This window comes from Kockovaella imperatae (genome assembly GCF_002102565.1).
Source record: "Kockovaella imperatae strain NRRL Y-17943 chromosome Unknown BD324scaffold_14, whole genome shotgun sequence".
In the NCBI taxonomy this organism is placed as follows: domain Eukaryota; kingdom Fungi; phylum Basidiomycota; class Tremellomycetes; order Tremellales; family Cuniculitremaceae; genus Kockovaella; species Kockovaella imperatae.
The window spans coordinates 471237-494332 of record NW_019028954.1 but is presented as its reverse complement, the minus strand read 5'-3'; the positions used below and the strand labels follow the sequence as shown (position 1 = coordinate 494332).

Here is a 23096-nt window from a genome sequence, read left to right as displayed (position 1 = left end):
CTACGACTTAACCCACCCTACCACTCCTTTTCTACATCTTCACCATGTCTCAGATCTCCAGAATCCGCACCCTTGCTCGATCTCTACCTCCTTCGCCTCTCAGACAAGCTGGAACTCTTCAGTTGACCGATGCCATTGAAAGTATCCTGTCGAGGCATTTCCCAGAATCTTCAGCATCGGCAACCTCATCGGCTGGACCATCCAAGTCAGCTCCAACCGGAAGTCGTCAGGCGATAAGCGAATCTAGAGCCCGAGACGCAATGGATGGCATGTTGAGGAGTTTACAAAGGATTCAATCGAACGCAGCGTCAAAGCGGGTACGTGAGACGTACTCGTTCGTCGGGCAACAGGCTGATGCGCGGTCACAGTACCCCCTCAGCGAGAGAACGTTGACACCAGCTCACGATCCGAATACGTACCTCCGAATCTTGAACGGTGTGAGGCAGAGTGCAAAAGGACAGGGTCGAGCCTGGTGGAAGAGGTTTTTCCAGGTCAGGGGCAAGGACTAGGTTGGAATGACCGGGAGGTGGACTCCCGTACGACTTGCATGTGTTGGGCCTTGTGAACGTCTAGAGCGCGGACATCCGCCATGATGACGATGTTCTGTCTATCTGACTTGGCACTTGCATACAGAGCTGATATCACCCAAGCCTTCTGCATCCAACTGATATCGGCGCAAGAAGCAATTCTCCATCACCATCAATGGCCGAATGTCAGCAAGATCTCTCCTTTGGCACCTTGCCGCATCACGCTCTCAGCGAGTAGATCAAGGGGTTTTACTAGGACTGAACATGAAAGGATGTCTTCAGCAGGGACACCCATTTTGAACGGTACCAGTGCTGGCTGATCGCGCAATGAGGGACCAATGAACAAAGGATAACCAGCGTTTTCCGTTGCCGTTCGAAAACCCTCCTGATCGACATGGCATTCTGCAGGGGGAAGTGGAGCATCATCTTACAATATACCTGTACAGAACTTACAGCAGTCTCAATAGTTGCACAGGTCAAGACATGCTGCTATCCCCTCGCGTTGACGTTCTTGGCGGTTACGACCCCTTTCAGAATTCTGCGACCACGCTTGACACTCAACAAGCTCTGGCTGAGCATGCTGATCAAGGCGGAGCGGGGGCTGACAAGATAGCTGATCAAGACTTCGCGACGATGACCATGGTTGGGGCGTTTTCGGGTCCATCTGTAAAAGACGCAACATCGCCAAGTGTGACTGGCTCCATGGTCACACAGAGCACCGAGATTGCTTTTGCCTCTGACACCTCTTCCGCGACTCGGTCGGTCAGTGGTCCCTCCAATCCCAATGAAGTTTCTTCTCCCTCGTCTTCTTCTACCTCCTCTATCATTCTCTCGTCCTCACCCACATCGTACGCTGGAACCGCTGCCATCCTCTCTCCAGGTCCCTTACACGCGGACGACACGGTCGCCCAATCGGGGAGTCCGTCCAGACCAAATCAACTGAAACAGTGAGTCGGCAAGTTGCACGCCATGAACAGGAATCCACATTGACCCTGACGACTGTTAGCATCCTCATCATCGTCATTCCCGTCGCCCTCTCCATTCTGCTCGTCGCCTCACTTATAACGTGGGCAATAGTATGGTACAAGAATCGTCAGATCAGGTCGAGACGGAAAAGACGGAGCAAGGAAACTAGGCAACATGGTGAAACGGATGCAAGTAGCAGTAGTCGTATACCCAGTGAGTACAGACACCTCTGGGATGTTGTCGTGCACGATAGAGGCCGCCTTCACTGATACGTCACGCAGGCAGATTATGGCGCGGGACAGGATGGACAGTCAGTGCGCCATCCGAACCGTCTTTCGGGACATTATCAGTGATAACCAAAGATTGGAAGCGTGAGACGTATGGGTGAATGTGGCAAGGGTTTTTTCGAGCAGTCTGGCGATCTGTCGTTGCGTTATAGGGACACGTCATGCAACAATCTGATCCCCTTCGCCAAAGGATGTGTCAATACACCTGCATGCAGTGCATCTCAACATGTCACCGCTCGCATTCCGCCTCTTCTCCGAAATCACCAACCATGCGCCTGAATCTAGACGACGGTTCCAGCGTTGGAAGCTATACGGGGCCACAAGTCGGCGCATTCTTTGGCGACGCTGGAAGGGGTTTGGAAGGTCAGATGATGATTCTTTGACAGAGACCGGCAGAACACGACGCGCTGTAATGCGCTGCGCTGCACTCGCTCAAACTCACGGTCCGTTGATAGCTGATCCCTTCATCTCTCCCTTGGGGTTGACAATGACACCGGCGTTGTCCTCAAAGTAGAGGAACATTCCATCCCTCCTTCGCCAAGGTTTCCTCTGTCGGCAAATGACGGCAGGCATGACTAGCAAGAGGGTATCAGTCAATCAACTCAAGGACTCCCCGATCCAAATCTGTTTGATTTTCCAACGACGCTGCTCACCCTTCTTTCTCAACTCGGGCTTTCCCTTCTTGACGGAAGCCATGACCATGTCTCCGGCAGCGGCAGCGGGAAGTCTGTTCAATCGCGCACCGAATCCAACAACGGAGATGACATAGAGGTCTAACGAAAGGCCAGTGTCAGCGAGCAGCACACCATCCCCAAAATTCTCTACTCACTCTTGGCTCCACTGTTGTCGGCACAGTTCATCACGGCTCCGACGGGGAGACCGAGAGACATTCGGTACTTTTGTCCAGAAGCGGCTGATATCGGGTCAGCTGGAGGCAAAAGGAAAAGATGATGGCAATGGCTAGGAGGGCAGGCTAGCAATGTCTCTTTGATGACCCCTCTAGTCTCCGTTCATCCCACTAATCTGTCCCTCGCACGATACGACCCAAGGAACACTCCTTCCCCATTGCCCTTCTCAATACCATTTTCACAGCCATCCAATATCCCCGTGCCAGCCTGTCCCTTCTCACTTGCTTCCTCTCACTACACTCACGTTTGTTGGACATCTTGGAATGAGTTTGTTGGATGGATGGAAAAAGACCAAAATCTAACACGCTCTCCTAGCCAAAAGCCTTTAAACCTGGACCACACATATGGCTAGGACTTTTGGCTGTTCTTCCAAATTCGAGGCAGTCTATCGGAGTTTCGCGGCTTTTCAAGTGTGGCACCCTTCAACCCCCATTTTGATTCCGTCTCGATTTGTGGAGCCCACTGTCAGGAGAAATTTGATTCCGTTCGTCTTTACGTCAGATCATCCCTCTCTCTGCTCTACGCGTCGTGCAAAAAAAGCAAAAAAGAAAATGAAAGGGGATCGAATCGAAGGTACTATCAGACCTGTGGTGGTGTCCAAGACGACGACGACCAACCCAAGCTCATCATCATCGTCGTATCTTGTCAACAGGTGAACGGTACAGCGCTTGCAGTGCTTAGTCCTCATCACACGGTTACTCTTCATACATGCCGTCGACCGCTACCTGCTCATCATCATCCCAACATCACCCTTCCGACCTCCCTAGCCTCTCGTCCACCGTTGCAGGTACATCGGCATCCTCTTCCATGCCTGCGTCTCCGAATGCAGGTTCGAGCTCTGATCCAAAGATCGAAGATGGAGATGCAGATGCTGAGAAAGTCGATGTAAAGGCTCAAGTGGAGGAAGAACTCAAGGCGGAGGGCGAAGGAGATGTCGAGGTGAGTGGTTGAGACTTGGAACATTCATCCTTGAGGAAGAAAGGGCCTTCAACGCGAGGAATGCCTCGAACACATCTCGAACGCCTAGGAGCTGCCTCTGTCCACTGCATCATCTATAATATATGATTACGCCCTGCTCGCTTGCAAGCCCGTGTGCTTCGTTCGAGCACACATCGAAATCTCTCGTCAGCGCTGACACTCTGTCCTTCCTTTGTCCTTTCCTGTCCGTCATTTCTGCCTTGTTCTTCCTGTCCGACATATCGCGTTATCTTACTCTTCAACCCCCAAACCAAATACGACGACGTCTGCATCGCTTCAATCACGTCATGTTCACTCCCGCAACATCTACCGCCTCGATGGTCTCCGCGTCCACTTCATCTACGCCCCCTGATGTCTCACACATATCCTACCGGACGTACGAAACCCAGGCGTCAGCTCGAGCTGCTAGACTCAATTTCCTGTTGGAAAAGTCCACCATCTACGCCAAGATCATTGGTGATCGGATGGAGAGGCAACAGGTCGAGAAACGAAAAGCAGAGCAACGGGCAGCTGTGCGGAAAGAGAACAAGGAGAAAAAGGGAGATACGGGACCTACGAGAGGTGGACTGAGGGCTCATGAAGGACCGGAGAAGAGGGATGAAAAACCTGGCAGCAAGCGGAAGAGAAAGAGTGAAGGAGGTAGAGAGGAGAAGAAAGCCAAGGTGGAAGACACTGTGAGTACGAGGCCGGCCGCTAGATTTTGGCTCATACATCTCCAGGGTATGGACGTCGAGACGAAGCCAGAGACCAACGGGGAAAGCTCCGCAATCAAGAAAGAGGAGCAGACTGGGGAGCAGGACGACGGCGCGGAAGCTGAAGACAACGGGCAGTATACCTTTTCTCAACCGTCCTTGATCACTGGTGCCAAATTACGAGACTACCAATTGGCAGGGGTCCAGTGGATGATCTCACTGTATGAGAATGGACTGAACGGAATATTGGCCGATGAGATGGGGTTGGGCAAGGTGAGTGTGGAGACGAGGGTCTACTGACTCATGGCAGACCCTCCAAACTATCTCCTTCCTGGCCCATCTTCGGTCAAAAGGTACTTGGGGTCCGTTCCTCATTGCATGTCCATTATCTGTGCTCAACAACTGGATCATGGAGTTTGAGAAGTTTGCACCGAGCATTCCCGTGAGCTAGACCGAACCCAAAAGTGTGCCCCCTCCCTCACGCCACCAGGTCCTCATGTATCACGGCACACCCGAGCATCGAGCGGATCTCCGTGCGACGCGTCTCTCGCCTCCCGTCGCCGCTGGTGTCGAATCGATGAAGAAAGGAAAAGGACGTGGACGTTATAGCACCGGCTCGAATCGAGCAGGCGCCAATACGACCGCTACGTTTCCTGTCGTAGTGACGACATATGAAATGTGCATGAAGGATCAGAAGTTTCTCAGCGGATTCATGTGGAAGTTTATCGTCGTGGACGAGGGCCATCGTTTGAAGAACCTGGATTGCAAGTGAGCTTTGGATGTCTGTGGGTGAGACTCACGGCTTCAGGTTGATTCGGGAGCTCAAGTCGTACACCTCTGCAAATCGAATGATCCTCACGGGAACTCCATTGCATGTGAGCCACCGTTTCAGAAGATTGGAGCTGATTCGTCATAGAACAACCTCGCCGAACTGTGGTCTCTTTTGAACTTTATCCTGCCTGATATCTTTGACGATCTTGACAGTTTCCAACAGTGGTTCAACTTTGACGACATGAATTCCTCCCCGGACAATTCTGGACTTTTAAACAAGTCCTCCATCGTTCAGTCCCTCCATGAGATCCTCAAACCTTTCCTCCTTCGACGCCTCAAAGTTGACGTGGAGAAGGAGTTACCGCCGAAAAAGGAGTACCTCTTGTACGCCCCCTTAACACAGACCCAAAAGGACATCTACCAGGCTATCGTTTCGGGTCAAATCAGACAATACCTTGTGGATGTGAAGCGGAAGCAACATGGTGGAGAGGAACCGGAGGAAGAGAGAGAACCTACGCCAGAGCTTGATCATGAGCCTGCGGTGGATTCTGGCGAGGGTCGAAAGATTCGAAAGACCAAAAAGGTCAATTACAAGATTGAAGAGAATGACTCAAAGTACATTAGAGATCTAGAGAACGGCCTGAAGAAGGACGAGCCAAATGGCGTCGAGGAAAAGAGTGCAGCTCAGATTGGCAAGGAATGGGCGTTGAAGCAGGCCAGTGAGTGCATTTTCTTTTTGGGTTCCCCCGCTAGCCCTTGCTGAGACTTCCTGACAGCCAAGCACGTCAACAACATGCGCCTGCAAAATCTCGTCATGCAATTGCGGAAAATCTCCTCTCATCCGTTCCTCTTTGACTGGCCAGTAGACGAAAAGACCAACGAGTTGGTCGTCAGTGATGACCTGGTCAATGCCAGCGGGAAGATGTTACTGCTCAATCGTCTGCTGGGTGAACTGTTCAAACGGGGACACAAAGTGTTGTTGTTCTCACAGTTCACCACCATGCTTGACGTCATTGTGAGTGATCTGGTGCACCATGCCAATCATCGCTGACAGGCCACAGGAAGACTGGGCGACCATGTTCAAAAAGTGGAAAGTGTGCCGGATTGACGGGTCCACGTCCCAAGAAGATCGCCGGAGTCAGATGGAAGAGTTTAACAATGACACGTCGAAAACCGCTTGCAAATTGTTCTTGCTCAGTACGCGAGCCGGTGGTCTGGGCGTGAACTTGGTGGCTGCGGAGTAAGTCGGGCGGATACCGCGAGGAGGCCATGTCTAATGTGATTACAGCACCGTCATTTTCTTTGACCAGGACTGGAGTGAGTGATGCTTTGCCTTTGCTTTGTCTCTTATGCTGATGTTTCCGCCCCAGACCCCCAGATGGACCTTCAAGCCCAAGATCGAGCTCATCGGATCGGTCAGACTCGCCCCGTTCTTGTCTTCCGACTCGTCTCTGCACATACCATTGAGACGAAGATTCTGCAAAAGGCAGGCAACAAGCGAAAACTAGAAGCTCTCGTTATCTCCCAAGGCAAATTTGGACGGATGGTGGATGAGAATGGACGGGTGCTGCTTGGTCGAGGAAAGTCAGGGGCGGCGAAAGAAGGCAAAGAAAGTATGGCAGAGATGGCTAGAGCGCTATTGGATCTGGAGGGCGAAGAGATCAACACGGCTGAAGCGGGAGATACGATCATCAGGTGAGACAAAACACACACATTGATACGGAGGATTTTGTGCTGACTGGAGGCACAGTGATGCTGACTTGGACATTCTGCTGGATCGATCTCCCGCTGCGTTTCAACGGACGAAAGGTTGGAGTGCAGGACTCGGTAAGGGAGGAGCCAAGACGAGAGCAGAGCAGATCAAGAAGGGTGAACGGACTGCGTTCGAGGTGAGTGGCTCGCGATTGGTCAGGTTTGTGTTTTTTTGCTTTTTGCTGATAAGGGTATGCTGTAGGTGTTTGTACCTGGTAAAGATGAGGCTTCGGAAGGGCTGGCGAAGATGTTTGATGGAGACGGAGAGGCAGAAGAGTGAGCGGCGTGTCAGAGATGCGAGGGCGAAGGGTATGGACTTTGTCTCGTTTATATATGGACCCCCATCCCTGTGTCTGTCTTGCTTGGTCTGTGCCAATTTCTTACTTGCTGCTCTATTTATCCATCATATCAGTCCTCCTCCTTCTATCATAGATCAATCTCCCTACCTTGTTGTACGCGATGATCCCGTGAGATTATCTATCTGTCGGAGTTTGTGACATGTATCTTGCTTCTCGCGCCATGACTGGTGATGTGGCACTCTCTTGCATGCCATGCCGCTCTCATCCGATGGAATCCCCGAATGAATGAACTCCTTCCACGCCTGCCCCGAACACTGATTGTATTCCGTCGGGACATGCGGCCCGCCGCCCCCCCCTCTCCTGGAGAGTACAGACTGTGTCACGCCTTGGCGTGTTTCTACAGGGTTTGGTCCAGGCACCTCGGCGGCAACGAGGGGTCCAAAGTGACCATCCAAATGCATCTCGAGCGAGATCTGACAGCAGTCATACATGTCATCGAGTCGCTCTGTGACATACAAGGCCATCTTCTCTCTGCGCACACACACACACATATCATTGGTTGTAGGCTATCATTGCCAGGCATATCACCATCCCAAGGAATCGCAGGTAAAATGGTGGGTTATAATTCCGCAGCCCTTCCCCCCCCCCCCCCCCCCTGGTTGTTCTTACTCTCCTCTGATGCCCTGGCCCTCGCCTAATCTGGCAATTTTCTTCGTCCAGATCTTCCCTCCCTAAGGCCCGGGATTTCGGGAACCACAACCCATTTTTGTGCATAAAACCCCGCGGCTTCCCGGGCTGAACATTTCTTTTCAGCATCCTATCAGCACCAGCACCAGCAGCAACAGCAACATCCTTCACAGGTGAGTGCCATTCTTGTCCCATCCACTGGTTTCACCCTTCTATCCTCCTGCCAATCTCAACTGCCTCTACAATCTCCCCCCCCTTCCTCCCCTCCCCCTTTCGCTGCGAGGGTCGGGGCTGCGAGTCACGCGCGGATGGCCATTCCCCCCCTTGGTTTCCCTAGCTGTCCAAAGGCACGTTTGCTTCGAACAAGGGGGCAGCTAATCAAACACGCGTCTCTTCTTTTCTCTATCATCCACTGACAACTCATCACTCTAGACCTATCATCTGAACCCAAAGATGCTCTTCAACTTTGCTCTCCTCTCGATCCTCGGAGCCATCGGTGCATGTGAGTTCGATTGGGTCTTGGCAGCAGCGACTCCAGGACAGTCTGCTCAATTCTTGAGGTGTCCAACCATCCAAACGTGGTCAACCCTCCTCTCATCAGATCTACTCTGTCTACCTTGCCTCGTACCATACCTGTTCTTTCGATCAGCGTCTCTTCACTCGCTATGGTGCTGCGTTCTCTCTTGCTGACCCGGCCTTCAAAGCCGCTGCGAACCACCACGCCGTCCGATCCCTCCTTGCTCGACAACAGTCCCTCAATCCCTCGGACATCCCGTCCGCATGTCAATCCGACTGCCAGTCGACCCTTACCATCTACTCGGCATGTGAGAACAACGATGAGAGTACCTGTTTGAGCATCTGTTCTTCGAGCAACTTTTCGTCTTTCGTGAGTCATCCCAACGTCCTCCCTTTGCAGTGACACGCTTGCTCACCTCTGGCTCTAGCGAAGCTGCCTCTCTTGTATCCTCCAAGACAACCCCGACGCTTCCAACGACAATGTCGAAGCCGTGAACCAGGCTCTTGACCAGCTCGAGCAGCTTTGCGACTCTGTGGGCTCCACCGTCTCAGCCGCCGACTTCAGGTAGGCCAATCCTTCCAACCTCCAGTACCCACCTTGCTGACCACGGTCCTAGCGCTACATTCACCGGCTCTGATGCTGCAAGCGCTACCGGCACCTCGACCGGTGTAAGTTCAATATCTCTCACAGTGTCAAATTCACTCTCTGACCCATACGCAGAGCACGACTGCCACTACTACGTCCGCTGGCGTCATCGCTTCCCTTTCTCAAGCCGCCTCCGCGATCGTCTCTGGAGCTTCCTCCGCCGCTGGAGCCGCTCAATCCGGTGCTAGCTCTGTCGCTGGAGCAGCCTCCTCAGCCGCAGCTACGACTTCTGGAGCCGCTAACGTCGCTGCAAGCTTGCCCAACTTTGCCGGAGTCGCAGTGGCGCTCGTCGGTGTCGTGGCGGGAGCTGCCGTCGCTCTTTAAGCGTCGAGTCGAGCCTAGCCTAGCCGAGCGAAGCGCAGTGCGCCAAGGCGAGGCTGGGCTGCCGCTTGAAGCCGTCCAGCATCACTCGTCAGCTCACCACGCTCAGATCGTTCCCTGGACATTGCCTATGGAGACTTCTCGCTGTACCGTTTTTTCCTCTCGTCCGTCCTACAGAGGCCAACATTTGGTATTCTCCTACTCTAATTTATACAATTTTTTGACTCTTTCAGTACGATAGGTAGCCCATGTGCATGCATTGCGATGTACAGAATCTGCAGAAGGCCAATGAGAGGTGGTATCAGTGTTCCGGTCGTGAACAGTGCGAGATCAGCGTGGCCTTTCCCGCTGGGATCACCATAGACGGTCCAGAAAGTAATATGCCGCTCGACTCGGTTGCCGCACGCATTGTGGAATCCCCGAAATCCGCACGAAATCTGAAATTTCATGGTCCATAAGCGATGGACACATCTTGTTGTCATTTGTTCGACATCGTCCGGCGATTCCACGTATCAGTCTCAACTCAACGATGAACGCATCTGAAGCCCAAGCTTCTGCTTCTAGCAGTAAAGATGGACTTGCTTCGGAGCACAACCCGCATACTCAACCCATCGTCGGAATCATCGGTATGGGAGATGTGAGTGATTTCGCTGTACCCGTACCGCTGAGATCCCCTCGCATGGCAGTGCGACGCGTGAGGGGGTGAAAGCTCTTGATATCGGGGCATTTCTTGGGTTATAAGCTTACAGCTCGCCTCAGATGGGTAGGATGTACGCAAAGCGTCTTTCAGCGGGAGGCATCAAGACGTGAGTCGTGTCGCAGGGCTCGTAAGAGCATACTGGATGGTACGGAGTACAGCTCCATCATCTACGTGGTCGACTCAATACTGATGCTTAGACGACCTATAGTATTTACGTATGCGATGTTGAGGAGAAATATCCAGCTTTAATGGAAGAGTTCAAGGGTATGTAGGCTCAGGCCGTGCAGGTGCTTGAACATGTGTCTGAACAGGCCAAGTGCCTAGTACCACAGGGCTGATACTGCTCTTACTGCTCTAGGAACCGGCATCACCCCCTTACTCAACGGTCACGCGGTGTCGAGATTGTCAGACCTCATCATTTACTCTGTCGAAGCGGTCCATCTGGCTAAAGCCGTACAAATCTACGGGCCATCCACAAAGGTGGGCAAAGGCACAAGGGCTGTCGTTGACCGACTTCATAGGTCGGCGCGACTGTCGCTGGTCAGACGAGCGTCAAGGCACCTGAGAAAGAAGCATTCGAAAAGTATTTACCGCAAGACGTCGATATAGTCTCCATCCATAGTTTGCATGGACCAACAGTGACCACAGAGGGACAGCCATTAGTGGGTAATTGCCTCGGCAGCACTAGCAGTCGTTACGCTGCACTGAAATGAGACTGAGGATATCTTGCTGAATCACTTCGCCAGATCATCATTCATCATCGTGGGCCTGAATCCAAAGTCCGTCTCGTAGAATCTACCTTTGCGAGCTTCAAATCTCGATACGTGCATCTCTCCTACGAGCAACATGATGAAGTCACTGCGAACACTCAAGCAGTGACCCATGCGGCATTTCTAAGGTGAGGGATGTCCCATTTCCCCCGTTAAAAGCAATGCTCGCTGACGCTCGGGGTCCCATACTCAGTATGGGTACAGCCTGGCGACACTCCACGACCTATCCTTGGGAGACGACACGCTATGTATCCGGTATAGAGGTCGTCAAAGTCAATATCACACTCCGTATCTATTCTGCCAAATGGCACGTTTACGCGGGCCTGGCCATGTTGAACCCATCGGCTCAAAGACAAATACATCAGTACGCATTGAGCGTGACCGAGTTGTTCAAGTTGATGGTGGAGGGTTTGGAGGAACAGCTCGCAAACCGTGTATGGGAAGCTAGGGAAAAAGTCTTTGGGTGGTCAAAGGATGAAGAGGGAGGCGGCGAGGCAAGCTCGGGAAACGATAACGGGCCCAGCATCAGTACTTCGAGCCGCAGAAGAGGCCCGATCTTGCTGAGCGAAGACGTCCTCGATCAATTCTCATTAGGCCAGAAACCTGATTCAGCGGCTGGTCCCAATGGGAGAGACAGAGGAGGAAACTCGCCAAACTCTCAACTGAGTCTTTTGGCCATGGTGGATTGTTGGGCCAAACTCGGAATCAGACCTTTTGAACATCTGGAAGTGGCGGGGACACCCGTATTCATGTTGTGGATTGGTGAGTCGGCATCAGACAGTGTCAGCGCGGCGTGGAAGGCGGATGGTGCTGCCCAGTGGAAGGATCAAGAAACTAGACACTTGACTGCATTGCATGTTTGTGCTGACCGCCCACAACCCAGGCGTCGCCGAATACCTGTTTCGATCTCGCTCGCTCGTCGCGTCTGCCATCTCCGCAGCCCTGAACGATCGGATACATCGACCTGACGATGTGGAGTTCTGTATGGCTGCGAGAGGATGGTCAGAATGCGCGTCATTTGGAAACTTTGATCTGTACAAGAGACGATTCGAAGAGACAGCAGGTCAGTTTATCCTTGTTTTCTTTCCGAGACATCCCAGGTCGTGTCTTGACATTTTTTCTTTCTTTCTTTCGGGCGCTGAGTGTGCGGGTACTTTTAGACTTTTTCCGACCTCGATTTGAACAAGCTACTCAGTTGGGAGGGAAGATGATCAAGGCTATACAGGATGCACAGGGACGAAGATGAGGCAAGCAAGCCAGTCGGCTTGTGCTGTACGACTATCGCGTGTGTACATAGATACACGACATGCTGGCTGCAAGCCAAATATGTGTGTGGCCTGATGTGTGAAATTCGTGCTTCAAGCATGGTGAAAGGAAAAATTTAGACAACAAGAGGCGTTTGTTGCCCCTACCTGTGGCCTGCCTGCTACGACCTGAAGCGTTATTAGAGGCGCAGAAGAGGACTCCTGAATGACAGGGACCCAAGAAGCACTTGTAGACTCCCGTGTACATGCATGATTTCGACCCCCCCCCCCCCCCGAGTGCCTCCACGAGACGCCAGCATTTGACGAGATCAACCGCCAAAATGATACAAAAACTCATGACGTCCTTCCATTCATCGTTCATTGTTTCTTCATCTTCTTCTTCTTCTTCGTCTTCTCTCACACTCTTTCTTGTTTCTTGACAATGATGTCTGGTACATTCATTCAAAGTTTTACACCTCGAGAAGAGCTTGGCTGGTCCATCTTGACTCAAGGCTTGTGCGTTGTCGGTCTCGTTGCAGGCAACAGATTGGCTTTGGAGGTGAGACGCGCGCGCGCGCACTTGATTCGACGCGTCAATCTATCTACTGTTTGCTGATGATGCCTGGCTGTTTCTCATTTCAGCGATACCTGGCCGTATCAGCTCTCTCTAGTCAAGCGTCCTCCTCGTCCTCGTCCACACTTGCCATTCGTGATGGAAGTTGTCTCTCAAGACCGACGCGTCTAGTTCGTCGATTGGGTCGAATGATCCCTTCTTCCATTTCATTCACCGTCATCCTCTGCGCCTACATCGCAGCCATCTACTTTGCCCTTCAGCGACTGTTGGCCATTCAATCAGACCTAGACTTTAACATTGTCTTATCGGGATTAGTGCTCGTCATGTTGACTTGCATGTGTCACATGGTGAGTGATATTTCAGGGTGCCAGCAATGTCAGGGTGCCGCGATCGTATCCCACCAAAATCACGCGCGCCGTTCGTGCCTTGTCCTTCATGTCCCAATACATCATCACCACGGTCCCAATACATCATCACCACGGTCCCATTCGTCGAGCTTGGTCGAACAAACTCGCTGACGCTCGCTTCCTCGCTGGCTTCCACAGGCCCTCACAGCCACTTGTCCTGGACCAAGAGCCTTGCACCTCGTCTCTGGACTCAGACCCACATTCTTCGAATCCGTGCCTATGGGTCAAGCGCATCGAATCGCAGCTTCTCTCTTGCTCGCTTTGACGTGTCTCATCTCAAGCAGTCAAGATAAGCGATACCTTCAACCTGTGCTCGTCGCGTTCTGGGTCATGGCCATCTCATCGAGGGGCGATTCCTTTGTCAAGATTCCGGTCAAGTGGATCCTGTTGAATCTCAACATTTGCATCGTGAGTCGCGAGCGTCAACGAGCATGAACCACACGCAGCCTAGCCTAGCGTAGCGGATGCTGCAATGCATGAGATGAGCTGACCTGACCTTCTTTCTCAGGCCGGCGTCATGCTCTACGGTACTCTATTCCATCTCCCCGTATGGACCCGAATCTTTTCGTCCTCCGTTTCTGCTCTCCCTCGTGGAATATCCTCTTTGGTGCTGCACGATGCTACCACCTCGAGCTCTCGACCTTGGGCATGGATCATGCGCGTCATGTGGATGTTCCTCGACATGATCCCGACCTTGTTGAGCGGCACTATTGTCAGTTGGCTCGTTGGACGTATCTTTCCCGAGAGGACTCGTTTGCTGACCTACTCCTCAGGTCGGCATGGCATACCGCTTTGACTATGCTCAATCCCAAGCTCCCGTTCGACTCCCTACGCATGTCGAGGCGGCTTCCACCAAGATCAAGTCCATGATCCTCACCAACACCGTCGAGGGATTCTCCAAACCTACTTTCTGGTCCGCCATCGCCTCGCTGGCTTTCTCCCTTGCATTAGGCGAATTGGGATCAATCTACTTAGGTGACGAACGACATCTCGCGGGAGGACTGTACACTGCTCTCACGGTCCCCTGTGTGAGTGGAGCGACCCTCTTCGTGGCTTGGTATGGAGGAAAGCTCGACGCATGGAAGGCGTACACCGAGACGTGAGTCTTTCTCTCAAGGAATAGTCTGTGCTGATACCCTCCTCTCTCAGATGGGGTGCTGCAGCAGAATCAGAATCAATGGAAAGCCTGTGCGACGCTTACCCTGTCGATTCGGAAAAGAGAGCCGTGAGCGAAGACGAAGAGAAACCAACCTTGCTGGTCGAGGTGTAGAGCTCAGAGGGGCAAGGCATAAGACGGACAATCGAACAGAGCATCAGAGGCTATTCAATCTACTTTTGGTAAACAGGGTCAATATCATTAACCCGTCCATTCGTTGCATCACACGCTGGCATGCACATATCTTGCCGAGAACTTGTACGGTCGGGACTTTGATAGGCTTGAAGCGAAGGCGTCAGGCAACAACATGCTTCGGAACCCCTTTGTCTCCTATCTTTCCGTTGCACGCGTTGCTTCGCAGATATGGGGAACAACCTTGCACGCGCTACTTCGCAGACATGGGGAACAACGTTGCATGCGCTACTTCGCAGATGTGGGGAACGATTCTCTGACGCTGGAGACCCAGAAGCCAATGCCTCACTACGCAACACAGAGGAAGTCTTCTTCGTGACGACTGACACTGACACATTGACACTGGAGAACATCCCGTCTGGGTCGCCTGAGAAGCCATCGAAGCGGTGAACGTGGCATCAGCAGAAACAGAGTCATTGTCCTGATGGAGAGACCTGTTTGCTGGGAAACAGCTCAAGGAAGGGACAAAAGAATACGTCGAAAGTCATTCGCGCCTGTCATGACTCTCATCGCCACATCGGAACTTTTCGGCGTTATACTGCCACGCTCAGGTCTATCCCCCCTCCCCCTTGTGTCCTTCCCCCCTATTAGCCACTTTCAATTGGAAGAGCTGAGCCGCCTTCCTCATTTTTCCAATACGACGTTGGTGTTAATGCCTAGATAGTGTTGAGCGCTTTCTCTCTCTCTGTCTTTCCTCCGTAGTGGTCCATCGCAACTCGTCCCAATCCACCATGTCTCCTCTATCTTCTTCTCTGCGTCAAGCAGTCGCAACTGCTTCCCGTGCATCCACTCGAACAACTTTGCGATCGTACGCTTCCCCCGCTATCTCCGTGACGTCGACTCGATCCAACACTTCTGCACCTTCCCTCGCGAACATTGAAGCTACATGGACACATCTACCGAAAGAAGAGCGTTACGAGGTCTACAAGCAACTACACGACCTGCAGAAGAAGGACTGGAAGGAACTTTCAAGGGATGAAAAGCGAGCGGGTGAGTTTTAATGACGTTTCCTTTTCGTCTTTTTCGTCCCGGATCGAAACGGACGCAGAGGGGGCGTGCTGTCGAATCGTATCTGCGTCCAGGGCGTATGCAGTGCGAGAGCTCCTCTTGGTCAGCCAGAGGCCATGGTGTCATGAGCGAAAGTAGACCTCTGCATCTGACACAGGTGGCCGATCACGCTTGATCGTCGCATCATCAATCTCGATGTGACGTGATGTTTCGATTGCCTGAAAGCATCATGATCCGTTATGTGTAGACCTCGACCGGACCATAACCCCTCGTCTTTTGCTAACTTGAACCCCCTCTCCAACAGCCTACTACATTGCCTTTGGACCCCACGGACCTCGAAAACCCATTCACGGCGACGGATACGGAATGCAAGTCGCACTAGGAACAGCCGGTATCGTCGGTGCTTCCGTTCTCGCTTTCCTCACGGTCCGACACTTTGGTGGGTCATTCAAGAGAACTATAGAAACACTTGCTGACTCGACTTCTTAGGTCAACCACTTCCCGAGACTATGACCAAGGAGTACCAAGAGCAATCCAACGAGTACATGAGATCTCAGAACATGAACCCGATCGTGAGTCACATTGCGTGTTAGAGGAGGGATGACTGCTGACCCCTGTCCTTCTTTCCAGTCCGGTGTCTCTTCAGAAGGATACAAAGGAAAGGGAATGGTTCAGAGCTGATGAGGGGTATCATAGACTCAGAGCGGGAAAGATCGGGTAGATGGGGGGTGAATGGAAGGAGGGTGAAATCCAAGTTCGGAAATGCGTACGTTGGCGGGAGACACATCGCCTTGATCATGAGGTGGGTTGATTGGACGGACGGAGGGATACAGGGAGACAGTGAGACTTAGCATAAAGTGTCGGGAAACGAGGATTCCAAAAGTTTTTATTTCTAGGAGATGCACATTGCATCGATTCGTCAAACGATGAGACCGACAGAGGATCAGCATCAACAACATTTCACATGACCACTTTCATCGGATCCCCGACTCGTCATTCAGTTCCTAGCTATTGATTACACCCGCACCATCTACGCATTAAGACGCTCGTTTTCCCTCTTCTCCAGTCTCTGATGTTGGCGTATGAATGAGGCTAAGATGCAAACAGATGAATGGCGTCTACAAACACACAATGAGATGATTGCGATGCTGACATGATTCTAAGAGGACACGACACGTCAAAAGATTACAACAGACTTGATTTATCCAGGCTCATCGAGATCACCTTCGCGTCCGCTTTGTGGCTTTGTACCGCTAGCTTCGAGTTTAGCTTTAGCTTCCTTCTTGGCCCCAGCCTTGACTCTGATACGCTCAAACTGGGAGAGGCAGGTCGTTAGCCACTTTTGGAGATACCCAGGTATGCTTCACAGCTCACTCTATCTTTATACTTGTCAATCTGAGCTTGCTAGTAGCCAACATCAGCAGCTGCAGCTCACTTATCTGCGGTAATCTATGCCAAACCCTGTGAACTCACTTTTCGATCATTCTCCACATTAGCAGCTTCCAACTCTGCTTCTAGCTCTCGAATGCGGGACCGCATGGCTGACGTTGGGTCAGCTAGCGAAAGTACAGCGTACGCTTACCGCTCGTTGAGGACTCTCCTTCTGCCTCTGAACTTGTCATCCCACTCGTCGGCCGTGGGACGGAAACGCTCGCTAATAGTTGTGATCGTATCAGATCTTGACCGTGCTTTGCTTTTTGAGCCTGGGGGACATCAGCGATGGACGGATCACAGATTGCATCGGCCATCTCACCTCTCTACGGACGCCCGCAACGGCACTGCGCATCAGTCTCTCCCGTCCTTCATGCTGAGCCCGTAAAGCCTTGTTAGTCCTATCTAGTTGTTGCGCATGGACAGCGAGAGCGTCCAGACTTGCACGAAGGGATTCATTCTCGAGGGCCAGTTCCTCTGGCGTTTTGATCGGCGGTGAACTGAACGGCCTGATGCTCAGCTCATGGTTGATGTTTTTTCGCACGCCATCTGGGGTCCACTCACGCTCGACTCGTCCTGCTCTCCTCGCTGGCTTCGCCTCTACGACTGCTCGATTCCGCTACTCTCCCGTTCTTCGGTACCACATAGAACGAGTCGGTCATTGCTGTGTCAGCGTTCTGCTTCAAACTCGCTTAAGGTGTCCATGAGCAATACACGACACACGGAGAGTGAAAAACGAACACCACACCTTTTGATGAGCTCTTTCGGACCCTCGGTTCGACCGCCTCCTTTGCCCCCCGCTCGTGAGGCACATTCTCATAATCTTGCTCTTTCCCCGTCTCTAGATCTAGATCGACGGCGGCAGTTGCGAATGCCACTGGATTGGAAATATTATCCAACATGTTGTCCAGCATTCCCCAGAATCGAGAGAACGGATCCATGGTATCGGGTACAGCGCCGAGATTGAGGTAACTCTCATCAGACGAAGAAGACGATACGAGGGGGGATAAAGTATGCGAATCAAATGGCTGATTAGGAGAAGTTGGGACGGTTCCAGTGATGGAAGAAGCTCGGCCTGCTCTAGCGCCAGGTACGTGAGATGATGAGGCTGTAGAGAGAGTCTGTCGAGTAAAAGGAGGAGCGGATGTCAAACGAGATGGTCCGAGAGGCATAGTTGACGGTCGGAGCGAAAAGGGAGGAACATTCATACCTGGATTCAAGCGGGATGCTGCAAATCGCAACAAACGTCAGTATGCCACTCATTCAGGACAGCTCATAGTCGACCACTCGCCAAAATAGCTTGAACTAGGTCCTCCTTGACCCGTAGGCGAGATAGGATCCACCATCAGCCCTTTTGAACCGTTTGAGCGTATAGGCTGCTCTGATACAGGTGGTGATCTAGATCCTTCATGCCCTTGCGCAGCGATCGTCGGCTGCGTCGCACTCATTCTCCGCTCGACGTCCCGGACCAACTTTCGATTCTGATGGACCAATAATTGAAGTGTCTTCTTCGCCCCATCATCCGTCGTCGATGTCAGAGATTCAGCAAAGAGATCCGCAGCTTCACTGTAGAGCTTCTTGGCCGATTCCAACATCGACATGGATATCGAGCTCGGTCTCAAGAGGACCGAAGCATGTGCAGAGAGAGCGTGAGCCTAAAAAGGCAGCTGAATCAGTACGTCTGCCCACTTCGACTTGACATCCCCACCCTCTCCAAAGCGTCTCCTTCGTTCATCCTAACAATGACAATCTCGTCCTGCGTCCCGAACTCGTCATTGTCAGCTAGGTCAGGCAATCGCGTTCTGCAAAGACGCACAAGAATGAGCGGCAACGCCGATTCGGGATAGCGATCTAGAGGAGAATCAATCTTACGTAAGCAGTATGAAACATCACGATCTGTGTTTCGATGTTTGGTCCTTATTGTTCGAGATGCCCTGCTCGAGCCTTTCGTTGGCAAGGATCCGAGCCAGCATGAAATCAATTATGATCATCAACGTGAACAGCTGATATCGTGGGTAGTCTTTCATCACACCTCTACGGAGCTCAACGTCCGTACAGCCCCGAATCCTGCAACCTGACGTACTGGTTGCATATTTGCGACCTCGCGGTATGAACATCTCTCCTTCGCTTCTCCCGTCATGGCCCTTGTCTTGGGGTCTCACCGCGTCTCAGTGTCATCTTATAGCTTTGATATTCGCCTCGAGCTACGTTGGATCCATCTACCTCACTCAACATGTCTTCCTGCCTCGTGCTATCCTCGCTTCTGCCGCAGCCACCCAGGCGAAAGCGGCTCAGGGATCAGCAGCAAAAGCGTCGAATGCTTCCCATGTCGACGTGTCATCGAAAGCATTTCGAGATGATGACGACGACGAAGACGACGACGAGGAGGAGGATGATGCGCCCAAGCTTGGGACTAGAGATCATCCGACGACCATTCGTTTGCGAATGAAAGCCGTCGGAATAGCGACCGTTTCCAGTTTGTTAATCGTATGGAGTGTAGTCAAGCATTTGTCCGGGACTTCATGGACAGAATCGGTGAGTGACGTGCATGCACAGGAAACCACGACGAGGAGACAAAGCTGACAGGTCTCTCTAGCTGTTGCCGACGATCCGTCTCCTGGGTTTGTCCATACCCTCCTTTTCTTGCTTGTCGTGGACATGGATTTTCCCATACCTCTTGACTCCCATACTGTTTCTTGGACCGTTGTTCGCCGAGTACTTGGATAGAAGCCTACCATTTCAGAGATCCTCCTCCTCGCCTCTGGCTCAGAAATTAATCCAACTTTTTGACTTCAGCATTATAGATTATAGAAACTACGTCGTGGTAGGTCATCTCGATTTCTGCGCCGCCGCCCACTTAAGTCCCGTCCCTGATATACCCAAAAGGGCCCAATCACCGAAGAACTCACATTTCGATCCGCCATTATTGCAATCTTCCTCCTATCGCATGCCTCGCCATCTTCCATTGTATTTGGATCTCCTCTGTGGTTTGGTACAGCCCACATTCATCACGCATGGGAAGTCTATCGCTCAGGAGGATCAACATCGCAATCTGCCCAACGGGCCGTATTGACTAGTCGCGAGTCTTTTTCTTTGGCTCACATCCTTTGACTTGACGCTGCTGACGACCACCGTTCCCCACTCAGTGATTCAATTCACCTACACCACCCTGTTTGGCTGGTTCGCTTCCTACCTGTTCATCAGGACCGGATCGGTCTTTCCTCCCCTTGCCTCGCATATCTTCTGCAATCGCATGGGTATCTACCTCCCTGGTCGAGCAGCCAGACGTCACCCAAGCTCGAAGACAGGTGAGCGGTTACCTCCCCAAGAGAAGAGAAGCACAGGGCAACGTCTGCTAACACCCCTCTGACAACAGCCATCCTGTGCGCCTACGTCGCAGGTATGGCCGGCTTCATCCTGTGTCTATGGGTATATTGATGTCTCCCGTCTGAAATCCAAGTTACTACATTTCATTGCATAGCACGAATCACATGCCCGACTCCCGAGGTTCACAAGACCTACCCCGAATGGCGGGGGAGCCAAGATCTAGATCTACTCAACCTTGAAAGCCGACGAAAAGCTTATGACCTGATTTGAGTTCGGAAATCCCGTCTTTCCACACCTTATGTATGCTCATTCGCCCCGGCCGCCCCGATTCGGCGGCGCTTCAGGATGCTTGGCGCTTCCTAGGCAACGGACGATCTTACGCCTCTCTGACATACCCAGAGACAAACTTTATGCTTCTATCAGATCTGCATCCTGAAGCAAGAGGATTCGATTAATCTTCTCATTGCATCTTGTCATCCTTCTCCTACTTCGTCCCCATTTATTTATCACACATTAAATCAAGTATTTCTCCCTCGATGGATCCTCGTAAACTGCTCCGTCGTCCAAGCATTCAGCCGGGCCAAAATGATAATATACAAGTAGAATTGATACAACTTGAGAAGGAGTCGAAGCCACACAAGACCGTGAGAGAATGACAAGACGTCGACAGAATGTCCATCACGAGACCGATACCGAGCAGAGAGAGCTCGGTATCTCTATCCCACACTCGTGCTCTGTCCTCGCCAATCATTATCGCCCCCCATGTACTGCCCATTCCACCCCTGGGGGACCTGCTGGGAGAAACTGTTGACTCCACTGGGGTTCTCTGGTAACTGATTATGAGTATGTGTTGGAGTCCCCCATCCGTCGTTGCTTGACGAGGCACTTGGCGCCTCCATCAACACCCCGAGAGATTGACTCCCGCTTGCAGATTGAGAATGAGAGTGATGTGACGAGACGTGAGAATGAGATGGAGAATGATGTAATTGACCGAATTCTCTTCCAGGCGGAGGTTGATTTAGTCTGCCAGCTGTAGATGGCGAAGGGTGATGCCAAGCTGCGTAGCTCGGTCCGAAAGCGCCTCCAGGTGATTGAACGGGCTGATGGGCTGATGATCCAAATGCACCAAAATCGGCAAACGATCCCGGGGCAGTTGCAGGAGGATGATAAGAGTAAGATGTATGCTGCCCTAGATCATGAGCGTGAGACAGGTCGGGGGAAAGCGATGGCTTGACATCATATGTCGGCGATGGGAAATAGTCTGACCCAGAATGACCAGCACTGCTACCAGGTGGAATGATCATCGGCTGAGACGGCCGCCTGGAGTGCATGCTTCCTGATGTGGCGGCGCGAGGTGACGTAGATGCCGGGGCGTAAGGGTCGAATCGCTGTGATGAGCTGCTGGGTCGCATGGCTCCGCCAGAAGAAGCCAAACTTGAACTCGAATTCTGACGGTTGATTCCTCCACCATGAAGTTTGCCAGCATTGCCCTGGTCATAATAGGATTGAGCAGACTGGCCAGGCGGTCCATGCAACAGCAAGTGATGGTGCGCAGGTCCGGCGCCGGGAGAGGGTAGTGGCGGAGGCATCGGTACGGTCACAGATCGATTGCGAGACTGAGGAGAGGACTGTTGTGTCATGCGCATGTGATGCGGTAGATTGTGGCCGTACGAATCGAAAGTCTCTGCGCTAGATGGAGAAGTTCCGAATGACGGCATTGAGGATAAGCCGCTGGACGGTGATTGCGGCGAAGTCGGTTCTTCAGGTTCGCCTCTGGATGGAGCTTCAGCTTGAGATGACACAAGAACGACAAAAAAAAGGCTTCAGAGTATGCTGAGAACAGAAAGGCTACAACAACAACAAAGTGCATGAAAGCAGAAGAAGTCAAAAGGGCGAGGAGTTTCGCAGAAGAACAAATGACGATCCAAGTCAAGGTGAATCGAAATCCGAATCTTGGTTCTCAGAAAAGAATACCCACCTGTATCTTGGAATACCATCCGCTCCGACTTCAATCATCGGTGGGAACCTGAAGTTTTGCTTGTGCAAGTATTCCGGGGAAATCTCCAATGAGGCCAACTCGGGTATGCTTGAAGGTGACCTCAGACGTCCACTCATGACGTCCTCCATGGTATAGTAGGAGATCATGTGCTGGGCGAATCCGTTGACAGTCACCGACATCGTCTGAAGCGATCTGCGTCAGCAATTGCAGAGCATCATGAAGGGATCGTCTCACCTTTTTGACCAGTCCACGGTCTTTGAATTTGCTACTGTTGACCAGACTCCCGACCAGTTGCCTCTCTCGCTGTCTGTCCAAATTGGAGCCTCCATCTGATGCACTCCGCGGTCTGGGCAGAGCACCGTGGCCGAAAGCTGATGGTTCTTCTCTGTGGCAGGAGGCGTTAGCTCAGATGAAGGTTGAATCGGACGAACGACACCCACTTGATGGCGATGTTCAGGCCTGGACCTAATCTGGAGTTCTGGTCGATGGAAGGGGAGCTTTGTATAGGAGAGGTATTGTGACCTGACGATATCGGTGTTGGGGGTTGATTAGAACGCTTCTCCGTCTCCCGATAGACCTTCGAGCGGATCAGTATAGTCACTCGGGTACACACTCACCAGAAAGTTGCCTAATATCCTACTTGGACTCCAAACTAGACCATCTGTCCACCGTTTGATCCCACTCTCATGTTCATCGAAGACAAACACTGCTCCGCTTTGGACCATTCCGCGCTCCCGTTCAATCAACCGTCTGGTCACACGTGGAATCATTCCGCGGCGAGCGGCTTCGAAGACCAGCAGGGCATCGAACGTTGTTTCAATGTATCCACGAAAGGGAGGGTCGAGCGCAGGTGGAGAAGAGGTGAGCGACATGATGGGCTGAGAATAACAATATCGCGGTGGGCGGATCGAGCAAGTATTTTGCGGAAATGGGGCCGA

General features: G+C 52.1%; 12 protein-coding genes across 12 annotated transcripts; 8 read left to right on the top strand and 4 right to left on the bottom strand.

Annotated features, from left to right (window-relative positions):
- Window positions 1-44: 44 nt before the first annotated feature.
- On the top strand, window positions 45-509 carry BD324DRAFT_653329 (hypothetical protein; the record flags this gene model as incomplete). The annotated part of the gene is made up of 2 exons (XM_022018643.1): window positions 45-317; window positions 369-509. The coding sequence occupies 2 exons, from the start codon at window positions 45-47 to the stop codon at window positions 507-509; spliced, it is 414 nt and encodes a 137-aa protein (XP_021868818.1).
- A 412-nt stretch (window positions 510-921) lies between these two features.
- On the top strand, window positions 922-1881 carry BD324DRAFT_610120 (hypothetical protein; the record flags this gene model as incomplete). The annotated part of the gene is made up of 4 exons (XM_022014190.1): window positions 922-1002; window positions 1062-1474; window positions 1534-1706; window positions 1775-1881. The coding sequence occupies 4 exons, from the start codon at window positions 922-924 to the stop codon at window positions 1879-1881; spliced, it is 774 nt and encodes a 257-aa protein (XP_021868817.1).
- Window positions 1882-2061: 180 nt separating this feature from the next.
- Window positions 2062-2697, bottom strand: BD324DRAFT_583385 (60s ribosomal protein l23; the record flags this gene model as incomplete). The annotated part of the gene is made up of 4 exons (XM_022013620.1): window positions 2062-2125; window positions 2223-2355; window positions 2434-2553; window positions 2610-2697. Coding segments are annotated over 4 exons (405 nt in total), but the record flags the coding sequence as incomplete, so codon positions are not given.
- A 487-nt stretch (window positions 2698-3184) lies between these two features.
- Window positions 3185-7410, top strand: BD324DRAFT_636372 (putative helicase). Its single transcript, XM_022016891.1, has 13 exons — window positions 3185-3627; window positions 4056-4340; window positions 4386-4631; window positions 4669-4800; window positions 4849-5126; window positions 5167-5233; window positions 5275-5848; window positions 5906-6144; window positions 6191-6369; window positions 6418-6446; window positions 6500-6824; window positions 6880-7018; window positions 7084-7410. Exons 1-13 carry the CDS (start codon window positions 3397-3399, stop codon window positions 7159-7161), a joined length of 2802 nt encoding a protein of 933 aa, XP_021868815.1. The 5' UTR covers window positions 3185-3396; the 3' UTR covers window positions 7162-7410.
- A 639-nt stretch (window positions 7411-8049) lies between these two features.
- On the top strand, window positions 8050-9624 carry BD324DRAFT_636367 (hypothetical protein). The gene is made up of 5 exons (XM_022016890.1): window positions 8050-8369; window positions 8572-8753; window positions 8812-8948; window positions 9001-9052; window positions 9105-9624. The coding sequence occupies exons 1-5, from the start codon at window positions 8321-8323 to the stop codon at window positions 9351-9353; spliced, it is 669 nt and encodes a 222-aa protein (XP_021868814.1). The 5' UTR covers window positions 8050-8320; the 3' UTR covers window positions 9354-9624.
- Window positions 9625-9808: 184 nt separating this feature from the next.
- Window positions 9809-12349, top strand: BD324DRAFT_636358 (hypothetical protein). The gene is made up of 9 exons (XM_022016889.1): window positions 9809-9987; window positions 10110-10156; window positions 10259-10314; window positions 10409-10530; window positions 10572-10712; window positions 10797-10948; window positions 11014-11582; window positions 11704-11883; window positions 11981-12349. The coding sequence occupies exons 1-9, from the start codon at window positions 9880-9882 to the stop codon at window positions 12064-12066; spliced, it is 1461 nt and encodes a 486-aa protein (XP_021868813.1). The 5' UTR covers window positions 9809-9879; the 3' UTR covers window positions 12067-12349.
- A 726-nt stretch (window positions 12350-13075) lies between these two features.
- BD324DRAFT_636348 (hypothetical protein) lies at window positions 13076-14456 on the top strand. Its single transcript, XM_022016888.1, has 4 exons — window positions 13076-13453; window positions 13554-13757; window positions 13819-14144; window positions 14195-14456. The coding sequence occupies exons 1-4, from the start codon at window positions 13265-13267 to the stop codon at window positions 14313-14315; spliced, it is 840 nt and encodes a 279-aa protein (XP_021868812.1). The 5' UTR covers window positions 13076-13264; the 3' UTR covers window positions 14316-14456.
- A 545-nt stretch (window positions 14457-15001) lies between these two features.
- Window positions 15002-16328, top strand: BD324DRAFT_636345 (cytochrome c oxidase subunit V). Its single transcript, XM_022016887.1, has 4 exons — window positions 15002-15383; window positions 15706-15840; window positions 15891-15973; window positions 16032-16328. Exons 1-4 carry the CDS (start codon window positions 15125-15127, stop codon window positions 16080-16082), a joined length of 528 nt encoding a protein of 175 aa, XP_021868811.1. The 5' UTR covers window positions 15002-15124; the 3' UTR covers window positions 16083-16328.
- BD324DRAFT_636344 (hypothetical protein) lies at window positions 16303-18642 on the bottom strand. The gene is made up of 9 exons (XM_022016886.1): window positions 18541-18642; window positions 18124-18487; window positions 17581-18060; window positions 17397-17523; window positions 17155-17332; window positions 16984-17104; window positions 16875-16942; window positions 16776-16805; window positions 16303-16716 (listed from the first exon to the last, which is right to left on the bottom strand). Exons 1-9 carry the CDS (start codon window positions 18565-18567, stop codon window positions 16603-16605), a joined length of 1509 nt encoding a protein of 502 aa, XP_021868810.1. The 5' UTR covers window positions 18568-18642; the 3' UTR covers window positions 16303-16602.
- A 37-nt stretch (window positions 18643-18679) lies between these two features.
- On the top strand, window positions 18680-20592 carry BD324DRAFT_158918 (hypothetical protein). Its single transcript, XM_022012052.1, has 6 exons — window positions 18680-18843; window positions 18891-19367; window positions 19429-19656; window positions 19719-19911; window positions 19979-20140; window positions 20209-20592. Exons 2-6 carry the CDS (start codon window positions 18942-18944, stop codon window positions 20268-20270), a joined length of 1071 nt encoding a protein of 356 aa, XP_021868809.1. The 5' UTR covers window positions 18680-18843; window positions 18891-18941; the 3' UTR covers window positions 20271-20592.
- Window position 20593: 1 nt separating this feature from the next.
- BD324DRAFT_158919 (hypothetical protein) lies at window positions 20594-21983 on the bottom strand. Its single transcript, XM_022012053.1, has one exon. The coding sequence runs from the start codon at window positions 21875-21877 to the stop codon at window positions 20876-20878; it is 1002 nt and encodes a 333-aa protein (XP_021868808.1). The 5' UTR covers window positions 21878-21983; the 3' UTR covers window positions 20594-20875.
- A 105-nt stretch (window positions 21984-22088) lies between these two features.
- Window positions 22089-23030, bottom strand: BD324DRAFT_583669 (Gti1/Pac2 family-domain-containing protein; the record flags this gene model as incomplete). The annotated part of the gene is made up of 4 exons (XM_022013631.1): window positions 22089-22340; window positions 22393-22541; window positions 22624-22735; window positions 22776-23030. 4 exons carry the CDS (start codon window positions 23028-23030, stop codon window positions 22089-22091), a joined length of 768 nt encoding a protein of 255 aa, XP_021868807.1.
- Window positions 23031-23096: the final 66 nt, after the last annotated feature.